The sequence below is a fragment of the Habropoda laboriosa genome, unplaced genomic scaffold (genome assembly GCF_001263275.1).
Source record: "Habropoda laboriosa isolate 0110345459 unplaced genomic scaffold, ASM126327v1 scaffold244, whole genome shotgun sequence".
Lineage (NCBI taxonomy): Eukaryota > Metazoa > Arthropoda > Insecta > Hymenoptera > Apidae > Habropoda > Habropoda laboriosa.
The window spans coordinates 795963-809337 of NW_017100399.1; the positions used below are offsets into that span (position 1 = coordinate 795963).

At 39.6% G+C, this 13375-nt stretch overlaps 1 protein-coding gene across 1 annotated transcript in view; it reads left to right on the forward strand.

Annotated features, from left to right (window-relative positions):
- LOC108575275 (FK506-binding protein 2) overlaps positions 1 to 13375 on the forward strand; it is a 122024-nt gene that overhangs the window by 105914 nt on the left and 2735 nt on the right. Inside the window, exon 2 of the mRNA XM_017938031.1 lies at positions 11966 to 12129. Within this exon, the coding sequence (XP_017793520.1) occupies positions 11966 to 12129 (164 nt within the window). The remainder of the gene's footprint in view (positions 1 to 11965; positions 12130 to 13375) is intronic.

Consider the following 13375-nt stretch of genomic DNA (forward strand, 5'->3'; position numbering starts at 1 on the left):
TTATTTACAAAAATGTATTACCCAGTCTCCAAGTTTCATTCTCAAAAATTATTACACCAATCTTGAAACTATTCAGATAGATATTGATTTCTAATTTCAAAAAATTCTCCAATATCTAACCTCCCATATTACTTCAAAAATGTATCACCTAATCTCCAAGTTTCATTCTCAAAAAATTACAACACTAAACTTCTAATTCATACTTGACCAACCTACACCTCCATACCCAACCTAATAACAGCTTCCCCAGACACGCTTATCAATTTCTCTCCCAAACAACGCTACGCATCAGTCAGGGAGACGTAATTCAAAAACTAATTTCCTCACGTACCTTAAAAAACGTATCTCCACTTTGAACTTACCTCCGCTAACTCCGTTAAAACGCGTCTAATCCCGACGTATTTATTATTAACATCGATCGGTGTATCTCGCGTGAAAAACGAGAAGCCCGTGAAACACGACGATTCTGCGAACAACAGTTCCAAAAGTTGGGCCAGTCCCCGCGTGAAAAACGTCTCGCAGGACTTGCAACGAACGGATAGAGGAGAGAGGGCTTCGCAAACTGGCAATATACGGGCATATAGCAGCTGTTGGGCGTTGCTTGAACTTTAAATATTTAAAGAGCGATACGTAGGAAAGTTTTCCATCCACGAGGGCAGCACCCATACGCGGAGCATATTCGTGGCAGCGAATGAAGGACCTCCGTCGAGGGGTTGATCTTCGAATTTTTTATTTCTCTACGGTCCAGTCGTCCCATAGCAATTGTTTCTCCCTCTCTCTCTCTCCCTCGGTTTCTTAGTCTCTTGACAACTGTTCTTCTTGTTCTCACCTCCACCTCCTCCGTTTTCTCTACCTCTGTCACCTGCGTGCGACTTGGCGCAGCAGCTTGCTTCTCTTCTTAGGTCCTTGGTTCACCGACCGACAAGAAGGATGTTCATTCGTCGCACGTCACGAGCTTGGACGTGTCTCGCCTTTTTCCACCTTTTCTTCCTCGCCTGCCGTTCACCCCTGACTGATGAAACTCCAACCCGTATAATTCGCGAACGCGTGCTTAAAGAGGAGTGGCCCGTGCCTCTTCTTCTTGCCGGGGGAGACCTGGGAGAGCTGTGTACCGTAGCTTCTTCGCTGGTAATACTTGCTCTCTCGCGAAAAAAAATTTAGGTCGTTGTTGAATTTTCACGGGAGACATTTGTGAGAGTAAAGAATTACAGATATTAAAATAATGTTGGTTCGCTCGTCGATGGCTGTGTACGATATTGTGTGGGCCGCTGCCCTTTTTCCCCTTTTTACATGCTTCTTCGGCCGTTAGGGCGCTGCTTCTTGTCTAGGGCCCCCTGTGGCTCGGGCCCGCAGTCGTTGCCTAGGCGCGTCGCACGGTGCCTTACAGTAACGACGAATTTTACATCTGTAGAGTACGTAGAGAAGTTATCTTAGAAATTCGGGGATTGACGAGCGATGAAATAGTTGTGTGGGCGACGGGAGAATAAATGTACGCGTTGTATAAATTGTGGAAAATAAAGTGCTTCACCCAGATTGTAACCCTTGCGTTATAGTAGGTTTGTAGAAGACCTCGATAAAAGTATCGAATAATTTTGTTCTTCAGGATTAAAACACTTATTCCGCACGCTCTTTCTCGCACACGCCTAATAAAATCGTTTATCTAAATAAATCTAACTTGCAAATGCAGTCTTATTTAACTACGGTCGATATATTCATTTCTGAACCACGCAGACATAAAGTTAATTCGGCGTGTATGACATGCGAACAGCATTTTAGAACCACTTTTAAAAACTAGACGTACGCGGGGTAATCAACGGAGCGTGTTGATTTTTCAGCACCGTCCAATTCCAACAATATCGATACAGAATTTTATTATACCGCGTTATTTGCAATGACGACGAAAATGATTTACAGAGTTTCAATTGCATTCGATTCCTGCCGGACGATCGGCGGAAAAAGAGCTTTTAGCATCGGTTAAAACATTTTCCATATTTAACCGCGACGGTAGGAGAGGGAGAGAGAGAGAAAAATCGTTACATTTTTCATATCCACCACTATAACCAGCACGAGCCCCTATTTTCTTTTTTTAATGAATGAATCTCTACGAGCGTTGTTTGCCAAAGAACAATGAAGCCACATGGGATGAATTAAATCGCGTGTTTGTGTAAAATTCCAGTTACTCTTGAAATCTCGCATGCCGCAGGTATGTTGGTCGGTTTTTAATCATGATGCTTTTTTATTAACTCGATCGTTCGACGATCAATCACGTCTCATTTTTCTAATCGTGTGTATTTTATCGTTGGAGTTTTCTTCTTTTCTATTTTTTTTTTCTTCTTCATTGGTAAGTGATCGCGCAATTATCGATATCGATACGGTAGTCGTCGTGTTTCGAAATGAAACGTACGATAGATCGAAAGGAATCGTCGTAGGAATTAGTTTCGAGATATTTGCTTGCCATTGGAATCGCGATTTCTCCTTTTCTCCGTCGTCTCATTGTGTCTTTCCGCTTCCCTCCCCCCATCCCCTATTATGACTTTCCCTTTTCTTCAACGGTTCCATTGTCGCCCGACCCTTTTCTTTCCCGACTTCATTATTTTTCTTTTTTCGCCGGCCGAGCACCGCGTTAACGGAACACGCTCGTCTATGAGTTGTCTATTCCCCATTCAGAGGGCTCTGCAATTAATTAATTATCGTCTTGTCTGGTATCGGATTCTCTTCGAAATTTTGTGTCACCTGTAATGTATGCTCTGGGCGTTTTTTCTCATCCGTAAATTTTAGCGTATAAATTGTAAGAAATACGAGATTTCGGCGGCGAAGTGGTGGTCTGGACTTTGTCACCCAGGAAGAGAAAGCGCGCGGGTACCTGAGGGTACCATAAACTAAGCCCTTTCCGCGGAAAGTCGAACGAGGGGGCTCCAACGGTTTTTCGGAACAACGCAGGATAGGACGCGGAGAGGACACTCTTAATATAGCCGTCGAGCGAGACGGACACCGAAGCATTTAGCTGTCGCTTATCACTATACTTTAATACATTTTTGGTTAATATCCTATCCTAAATTTTCTTAAGTTGTGCTAACAAAATTGTCAGTGGTTCCTTTTCTTGGACCAAAAAAGAAAAGAAAATATCAAATTTTCTTTGATATCAGATTTTCTTCGAAATCTTGTGTTACTTGTAATCCATGTTCTAGCTATTTCTACTCATTAATAAATTCAATTATAAAAATTTGCATCGGTTCCTTTACTTGGAGCAGGCAGGAAAAATCAAACTTTCCTACTCTTCATTTTCTCGTTCGAATTGATTTCACGGATACAATCAAGTTAACTTCCGTCAAACAAATGAATCCAATCTCGATTCAAACCCCGTTCTCACCGCGATATTGTAACCGTACGAAGACTTTTAAGGCATCCTCTATAATTAACAATTCCAACATTCGAAACAGGGAACAAGTGAATAGGCGAAAAATACCAATCAACGAGAAAAGGTGGAAACGGGGGCTCGGCGGAGAAGTTAACGTCGATTATACAGAAAACGTTCACGTCGAATCGTTACTCTTCTCTCTATCGTTTCGCGAGTGTTTCTTCCCTGCGACAGAACGACTCCTTTAAAGCGCGGTTAAGTGCGATTCGACGTTTCGTGGAATTGCTGTGTAAAACGTGGCGAATAACGAGAAACGAAAGACCGTGACGTCGAATACGTCCTCGATTCGCTGTCACGATAGTAAAACCTGGTAATTACCTAGCGGAGGTGGGACTCGACTCTGATATAGAGAAGTCGTAAAACGTTACTTGTTAATCAAATAATTAAACGGTCGTGCTACTTGAATCTGCGGCGGCTATTGGTCGATCCTGAGGTCCTTCGCTAGCGGTTACCGATAACGTGGCTGCGGTTCCACTGAGATTTATTACAGGAAACGGCGAACAAGATTTCACTTGCAACGAGAACGAATTTTAGTTACAGTGTAGCGTAAATAAATCGTAATGTTACACCCTCAAATATTTTCATTCTTGGTCCTTAGTTTTATCTGTATTCACAACTAGTCAACCACTTTCACCATTACTCGGCTTAATTAATTTCACCTGTATTCATAGTATTAGTCTAATTTGGTTTTAAGTAGTTGTCCGCTGTTATAACGACCTAATCTGAGAAAATGTTAAAAATATTTGTAGTTAATAGTGTTGTAAATAAAATTATTGCGATATTATGGTATAACATACTTCAAAATGTATTTCATATGACTTTAGTATACGAAAAATACAATGTATAAAATATTAGCACTCTTTATTTCCTTAACTACCCAGCGGTCTTAAGTAGCTGGCCGCCACTGTATAACGACGCACATGGTTATAGTAGTTCTTCGCGACCTTGGCATATCATACTGGGACGATTCACCTTCTCTAAATGGCGTACGGTTTTGCCATGCATTCTGGACGACGGCGTCGAATTTTAATTCTTCGATGACTATACTTCAAAATGTATTTCATATGAGTTTAGTATACGAAAAATACAATGAATAAAATATTAGCACTGTTTATTTCCTTAACTACCCAGCGGTCTTAAGTAGCTGGCCGCCACTGTATATTCAAAACAAACACACAACATTCACAACGCATTCGTAATACCAAATCCACAGACAGGTTAGTTTTCGTTACCTGATACAGTACCACTGTATATTCAAAACAAACACACGACATTCACAACGCATTCGTAATACCAAATCCACAGACAGGTTAGTTTTCGTTACCTGATACAGTACTAAAACTGTAAATGGCTGATGCTTAGATACATATTCAGAAAAAAAATCGTAGGTTAAGGGTGTAGGAATCTTAAGCTTAGCAAAAAGGCGGAGCGGTCGAGGATATATAAAACTACGGTTAAAGAAGAGGGTGTGTATCGTACTATGTTTCGGCTGTGACTGACTGCAGGCATAGTTTTCGCCGGCGATGGGTATTTTCCCATTTTTATGACCCGCCGTCTGGTCTATGTCCCAAGTGCCTTCACGCAGTCCCGTATCGCACTCAACGCTTAAACAAACTCTCGATTTACAATACCGAGAGATCGGCTCTCAGTACGACAAAGGGGTTAATTGTAGTACCGTCATAAATAACAAATGTGAAAATTTAAATTCGATAAGGAACACACAGTGCATTTTACAGGCTATAGAAATTTTTACGTTATTACGAAGTGTGAATTTTCCACTTGTATTGTTCTTAAACAGATTTAACCGTGAGAGGTGGGATCGCAGAAAAGAAACACCATTGGCAGACTTCCTTCGTAATATATAAAGTTTTATACGAGAACTATTTACATCGCGACACAACGTGGACGCGCGTGGAGAACAATCGTCACTTATTGGTGACGTACGCACGCACCGAAGCCCCGTATCGCAATCGGGTCCCATTTCCAACACATATAAGATATTTAATTTCGACAGTCGCTGTAGAGAAAAACTGCTCGATTCTCTTGTCATTTGATAATTCATATATTTTTCTATTACTTAAAAATAAAAGTCAAAAAATGTCGTCAAATTGTTCGGGGAATAATTCACACGCGCGACGTAACATTCTACGAGTCCTTTCGTTCGTACAAACGACCATCGCTCCGCATAAGTATGCCAAAATGTCGCGTATTCTTCGCGCGGCCGAGTGTGGATGCGCGAAAGCCGCACAGGATTTGAAATTCCGCACGTGGCGCGGTGTAATTACCCTTACGCAACGTAATTATGCTTGGAAACTTGGACCGCGTTATTCTGCACGCCTGGGCGTCGCGTTAACGAGTCGCATTCGCAAGGATTCCATCCGACTGCGTTTCTCGATTCGCATAATTTGTTTGTTCACGCGTGAGAACACGCCCGGCGTAATATCAGACGCGGGAATTTTCGGTGAAAATTCACCGATGAAATTACACGAACTGCAGAGTAACGAGGGGAAAATGTGCGAAATATCGATTAATCGCCGATTCCAATCTTCGTCCATGGTCTTTTTAATGTAAAATTTCTCGCGTGCCCTTGATTCCCACGATGGGAGACGGAAGGGAATCGCGACATTGATTTTATCTTCGCGATTCGAGGAGAAGACTTTATCGAGTTGTCGCGAGAATTCGGGTAGCCTTGAATTGTTCGTCTTTTTTATTTGAAAAGTATCGTATTATGTCACAACGATGTAATAGCGTTTATTCTGTACAAAAATCTTGGAGGAGAAGGAAAATATTTTTAAGATCAACAAAAGTGCTGGATGAAAAGAACTTATACAGACGGAGTAAGTAGTAAAGGTCAATGAAAAACGCGACACAGGGGTACGATTATTAAAATTATTCCAAGATCAGGTGGAATATTTATTCTATACGCATAAAAGTCTTCCAAGAAAAGGAAAATATTTTTGGGACGAACAAAATTGTTAAAGAAAAGAAAGTTACGTGGGCAGTTTAAGTAGTACAGGTCAATGAAAAACACGACATAGGTGTAAAATCATTCCTAGGTTTTTTAAAATCAATTCAAGTTCTTTCAAGGTACTACTAAAACCATTCAAAACCACTTGATAGTTAAAAAATTTATTTAAGGTCATATTAATGTGCTTCGAACTCATTTTTGTCAATGCTGTATTTCAATGTTCCTTCTTAATCAGTTATCGTTAACGAAATTACACGTGCAGCACGAATTTAAAATAAATGTTTAAAAAGGAAAGAATTGCGACGGAGCATTTCAAATATGAAAATTCCAACTAGAATCGTATCTGTCGCATGAATTTACGATTTCTATAAATATTGACCGATGGAAATTTTACGCTTTCGCGATGTACCGGTTGGAGTGTAATTCAATGTAATCGGTAGATGATCGTGCCGTTTGACGTTTGCTCTTTGAATTATTAATATCCAGCTGTGGAAGTAGGTTTGGTAATTATTAGCGATAATAGTAACGAAAATAGGGGCGCAAGGAGACGGGGAATGTACGCGGCTCGGTGAACACGAGAGTCGTAATACGTACCTGTTTACGAGGCACATAAATTTTTAACTCTTAAGTTCACGACGTTATTACCGTAAAATATTTTTCCGTTGTTTATACAAACGCGTCGCTATAAAAGGGATGATATGTAGTACACGCTCCCCTTATTTATCTCGCGAGTTATTTACCCTGGGGACGATCGATCTAAGAACATCGTTTCTTTTACAATTCAAATACATTTACGTGCACTTGGAATATCCTAGAAAAAAGATTTTCTGTGTACAATATTATGCATTTATTATGGCATCTTAGTGATAATTTCACTTTTATTTACTAATACTCATCCAGTATCAGCGTATAGAGATAAAGAAAGAAAGGTTCGAAGATTCGTCCATTCAAGTTGCTCCACCAGGTGACCTAAAAATATCCCAATCGGAAGTCCTGCTTCTTAGGCTGCCCTTTCAGAAGCTCCACTTTCCACGCCGTTGGAACAAAACTTTCTCGAGTTTCCTTCGACCAAGGTAGCCCTTGTCAGTTATTTCTTTACCAAAAGTCAACGTGTATCATCCATTTCTGTCCAGCGCTGCGATCGATACTTTCGATGGCTCGTTTCTCTTGACTCACTCTGGAAGACGAGTTAACTCGTCGTTAATTCACAAATACTTCGAAAACACAATAGTTTATTTATCGAGAGATTATTAACTCTTTGCGGTCGTTTTTGCCGCAGGCATGTTAGTCGTAATTATTTTTGGGTAGCGCGCACTCGGTCAATTATTGCCCAAAAATCGTGTAAATTTGATTCAAATGTGTCGTATTCATATTATTTTTTCCCTGCTTCTGCAGGCGTTTAGAACGTAAAAACGCCTCGCCAGGAGTATCTCGGGGTTCGACCGCAAAGAGTTAAATTGCAATAGTAATGCAGAAGTCAAAATGAAGCAAGTGGTTGAAATTTTGACTCATTTTCAATTAGAAAACTATTTAGAGAGACCGAGTGCACGTTGCAATATGAAAATTAGCAGAAATTTTGGAATCTGTATGAATTCGTAAGTAGGGACACGATTGAAACTTTTGACCGACAGTGTACGCAGGATAACTGACACGACACCAAGTGTGTCGGACCTCGCGTCGAGCCACCTTAAACGAATCCATTCGAAACACGCCCAAGTGGCTCGTATCTCTTGCGATTTGGCCGTATCTGCGTTTACGACGCCTGCCGCGTCGTTTCCCGTGGAACGACAGCGTTTCTCAATAAAGTGCCACTCCGGTGACGAATCCACGTCACCCGGACGAGGATCACATAACGCAGCGTTTCTAACTCGACGAGCTTTAGCCCTGTGGCACGCCGTGGGGAACCGTGACGTTATGGACCTCGTAAATCTTGCGGATCAGAAAATTCATTTCGCGACGGGATTAAGTATCGGGAGATAGGAATCAATCGAGTTTTTTTTTTTTCATTCTCGCGTACCGCCTTCGAGACGAAACTTGTTGTTTGTTTTTATTCGAGGCTTTTTTTTCGATCGAGAGGTTGGAACGTGAAAAGTGAAACGCGGTCGAAGCGGAAACGAACGGGGCTGACACTTGAACGCGATTAGTTTTATTCGAGGGATGAGGAATTTTATGAGGCTCGTTGGATGGTTGAGCGACGTTTCGGGTTTGACGTAGCTGGGAGGTAGTGCAGAGTCGGTAATTGTCGTCGAGGTGGTCGTAACTTTTGGTTTCACGAGAGGGTAATAAGGGAATAATAATAGTAATGATTTCATTCTGTATAAATTCGACGCGTGTAACGGGGTTGAGCGCTGATCTTGCATTTGATGAATTCAATTGTTGGATGGTTAAATGAGTTGGAAGATGTAATTATTGTTTTATTAGTGAATTAATTACTATTTTTATTGATTTCTATAAACACACGTATACCGATGAAAACTTTACACTTTGTAATATAATTATTATTTTTATCGATTTCTGCAAACATAGACTGATGCAAATTTTAGAATTTCTGTTAGAATTATTATTTTAATGAAGATACAATTATTACTTTTATTGATTTCTATAAACACACGTATACCGATGAAAACTTTACACTTTCTAATATAATTATTATTTTAGTGAAGATACAATTATTACTTTTATTGATTTCTATAAACACACGTATACCGATGAAAACTTTACACTTTCTAATATAATTATTATTTCTATCGATTTCCATAAGTACTGACTGATGGAAATCTTACCCTTTCCGATATAATTACTGCTTTAAAATTATAATTTAAAACAAAATTAGAAAAAGTCTCGTTGAAGTCGTCATAATAATTCTTAGTTAGCTGCAACTGTTTATTAACGATTACTTTCGTCTAAAAGTTAGTCTGTAATTTATTCTAAATTAACACGTTTCGTGCCGCGTGGGTCGCATACGCCCCACTCTGGTCTTTCCGTTCAGGCCGTCTGATATTTCGGCCTTTTCCTTCCGCTAACTTAAATTATGCAACTACGGCGATAATTTGTTAAAACAAAAATTTTTCCTTTGCTCTATAGCATATCTTAAACGTTACCTTTTTCTCGATAACGATGATTTTTGCAATCTTATAAATATTGGAAGACATATAGGGCGAAGAGCAAAACTGTTAGTCTGGACAATGTGGGACGCATACGACCCACGCGGCGTGAACGGAAAGTCGCGATATTCTCATTTTTCCACTGCCATAAAAATACGTCGTCCCAATAATTACAATTTCACGGTTCATCACGTTTAACGATAAAGAAAAGGAGGGATAAAACGGGGAAGGAACAGAGCTGAAGCATTTCGAAAATTACACACGCGTACATAGACGCATTCAGCTCGTAGCGACACATCTGCATATCAACGTGTAGACTCTGTTTTAGATTCTCCGCGTGGCACGGCATAGTTACTCGTTGCACTCGGAACTTCATCTGCATTCGCGTGTGCGCTCGACGTCGTTGCAACCCTCCGAGTCAGTGGCAGCGACGCACGTCGGGACGCCTCAAACGAGTCCGTGGACGTGTCTCTACCTTGTGTCCCATCGACTTTTTACCCTCAACTCCGCCGACTTACACGTGCTCTTCCCTTTATCTACCGGAACATTTATTATTTCATTCTTTCCTCCTTAAGCCAATTTTCTTTCTTCCTTAATTAACCCTTTTGTGTGCAAATTATTTCCTTAGTTAACCCTTTCGAGTCTAGATTATTTTCTTAGTTCACCCTTTAGCGTCTAAATTATTTTCTCTGTCAACCCTTTCGCGCCTAAATTATTTTCTTAGTTAACCCTTTCGCGCCTAAATTATTTTCCTAGTTAACCCGTTCATGTATAAATTATTATCTCAGTTAACCCTTTCGTGCCTAAATCATTATCTTAGTTAACCCTTTCGTGCCCAAATTATTCTACTGATCATCGAGACTATAATGGACGTTATTTGATACACATACATATATTTTATATTAACGTGTGTATAATATTGTTAGTGAAACACTGAACGCAAACAAATAATTGATAATGTTATATCCAAAGAACTACATTTTTTGTTTGTTTTATTATTGATACAGTAATAACAACTGATGCTAACCGGTGTTCGTTGAATATGCATTAACATGTATGATTGTATTTCCGTCAGAGGAAAATGAAATTTTCACAGATGATTAATTATGTATGAAACACATTCTTTCGCTGTGATCTCGTTTACCTTCCGTCTATTTGGAACGACACATTATCGGTAATTGTATATTTAATGCAGCATATACCGAGTTCAACTTGTTTCCTTCAAATGCAAATTTTATGAAAAGTTTTCTTTACGATAATTTACAAAAAACCGAGTACAACGGAATAAACAAAGCAAGTCATTTTCTATTAAGCTTCTCTGCCTTCTCTCGTTCCTCCACGTACATTTCCATCGTTACTCCCCTTTTTTACATAATCGTCACGTTCAGTTCTCGCGCTCGTTTCCACGAATTTCCCTCTTTCTGGTGCAACCTCCCCGTTTCTATTCCCTCGTTCCGTCTTCGGGCGTCAGTCAGCCGATGAACTTGTCAATTTTCGTCGGCGGCACGCGTAAAATGATCGGCTGGCATACGTGAACCCGATTTCACGAGACTGCGGCGGATTGACACTTCGACGACGCGCGACCTTTTCCACGGGAAATATCGATGGTAGAGAAGGGCGCACGCTCGCTTTCGGGATGGGGGACCTTGAAATTCAGCGCGAATTCGGCACATTACCGTGGTCTGAAAATTTCCGCGGATTCTCTCGCCTTTGTATCCTCGAACAGCAGCGAGCTTCATTTCTACACAGTCGAATCGTTTTGTGTCAGTGTTCATCTCAAAGACGTAGAAAAATAATCTACATAGTATACTTCGGAAGAAATTTCTCAAAATATTGTCTAACTGTTGACTGTGGAAATTCTATGAAAATTACAAACAATTAATAAAAAAGAAAGAATGCATATATCGTGAGAAAATATGAAACGTAACTCTCTGCTTTCGATGAAACTTTGCTGGTCGATAGAGAATCTAAAGTTGTACAGCCAAGTTTAATTTCAGGTGTAGACGTTCGGTACTTTATTTTTAGTAACAAATAAGTAAATTTGGGATTATAAGTAAAAAAAAATTTTTCTATACTTTCCGTTCAGGCCGCGTCAATCACCGGCGACTGACAGTATACTTTTCGTTGGTCGTCTTCTGTTTATAGTTCGCATGGTCCACTTGACGGCCAAGTGTGGCCTGAACGAAACGGTATGCAAAACAGGCTGGGGCGTTTAACGTGTTAATAATATTAATAATTTTACTATCGGTAATTTAATATCTCATACATTTTAACCCCTTTTAAAATGACTCGCAAACTACAGAAATACGACCAATAATAAACAATAAAATACACGGACCTAAGTACATCATCGACGAATTATTACAAGAAACGAATCGAAACGATGGCTTAAGATAACAGAAACTATTCACGTCCTATCGGAAATTTTCCTGGAAAACAGTATTTAAAACGTATCCCGTTTATTGCCTGTTACAGTTTGGACAGAGATCAGCCGTTCGCATTCCAGCTGGGAGTTGGCCAAGTTATTAAAGGCTGGGACCAAGGATTGTTGGATATGTGCGTGGGTGAAAAGAGGAAGTTGACCATACCGCCGGAACTCGGATACGGGGAGAAAGGAGCCGGAAACGTAATTCCTGGAGGTAAGATTGTTTCTTCTCGTCGATGTTCTTGCGACGACCGCCGCTGCGTTTCTCAAGTTTCTTATTATTTCCACGTTCTATCGGATAGAAATTATTTCTCCCAGGCGGACGCCATAAACAATCGTGCTCGAGGTTGGTATTTGAAAATCCAGGGGAAAAAACGTATCTCGCAAATAAAACACGTACGAGACGATGTAACAATTTCAAACTAATCGATTACCTATTGTCTGTGTGAAAGTTCTCATCGTACTTTTGCGGAGAATATGTATTTATTTTTTATTATATTTACAATTAGACGTCATAAAAATATTAATAATATATTTGGTACGCTGACTTAACCGTGGTATTTTCATAAATATTATTCTTGAGTTTTGTCACAGAGAATATCTTCGTTAACGTTTCATTGGACCAATTTATTTTCGTAAAAGTGAAAAAAGTATATTTCTATTTTCACTTCAGAAATTAGAACGATTTTGTTTAATCATATCATAGGATTTATCATATTAGACTGCGAAAATTTAAGTAAGAAAATTAATATTTCATATATACGGAATTAAACGTTGAATATAAATCAAGTTAAGAATTCACACGTTTTATCGAGTCTCGTGATTCGGGCACCAATGAACACGGTATAACTTGCAATGTATTTGAAATTCATCAGAGATATATCCCTACCTCTGATTGCGATTAATACGATCAAGTAGGGAATTTTCATACGCTGTATTAATATATTAATTGGCGCGAGAGGAACGAGGAAATATTCTGGAGTTAGCCTTCCTGCTTAGAGAGAAAATATCCTGCCTTTTTTCCGGAATTCCGTGCCCCTATATTTACAATGAAAAATTTCTTTTCTGTTAAAATACAATTTCCCCCGTAATTCACGGTAGATCAAACGTGTTCTCTCGCGAGCAGCATTATCTCGTAAAACATGGCATTATCCTGGGAAATATTCAAATTACGAGCTGAAATTGGAAGTCAAATTTGTTAGCAAAATGTAAAATCTCCGTAAAATCGATATCAATTGAGAATTCTCTGAAAATATTATTTTAAATACGTACAACGATAATTTAATAATCTCTGTTTCTCAATTTGCGTCATTTCGAGCAGTGCAACGCAATGCACATGAGTGCGTAATTCAATTTTCAAAGCTAGATAAACGAAAAATGGGAAATTTGTGAAATTCCAGTTTTCAAATCTAGATAGAGGGAAAAAAGGGACATCTGTGAAATTCCAGTTTTCAAATCTG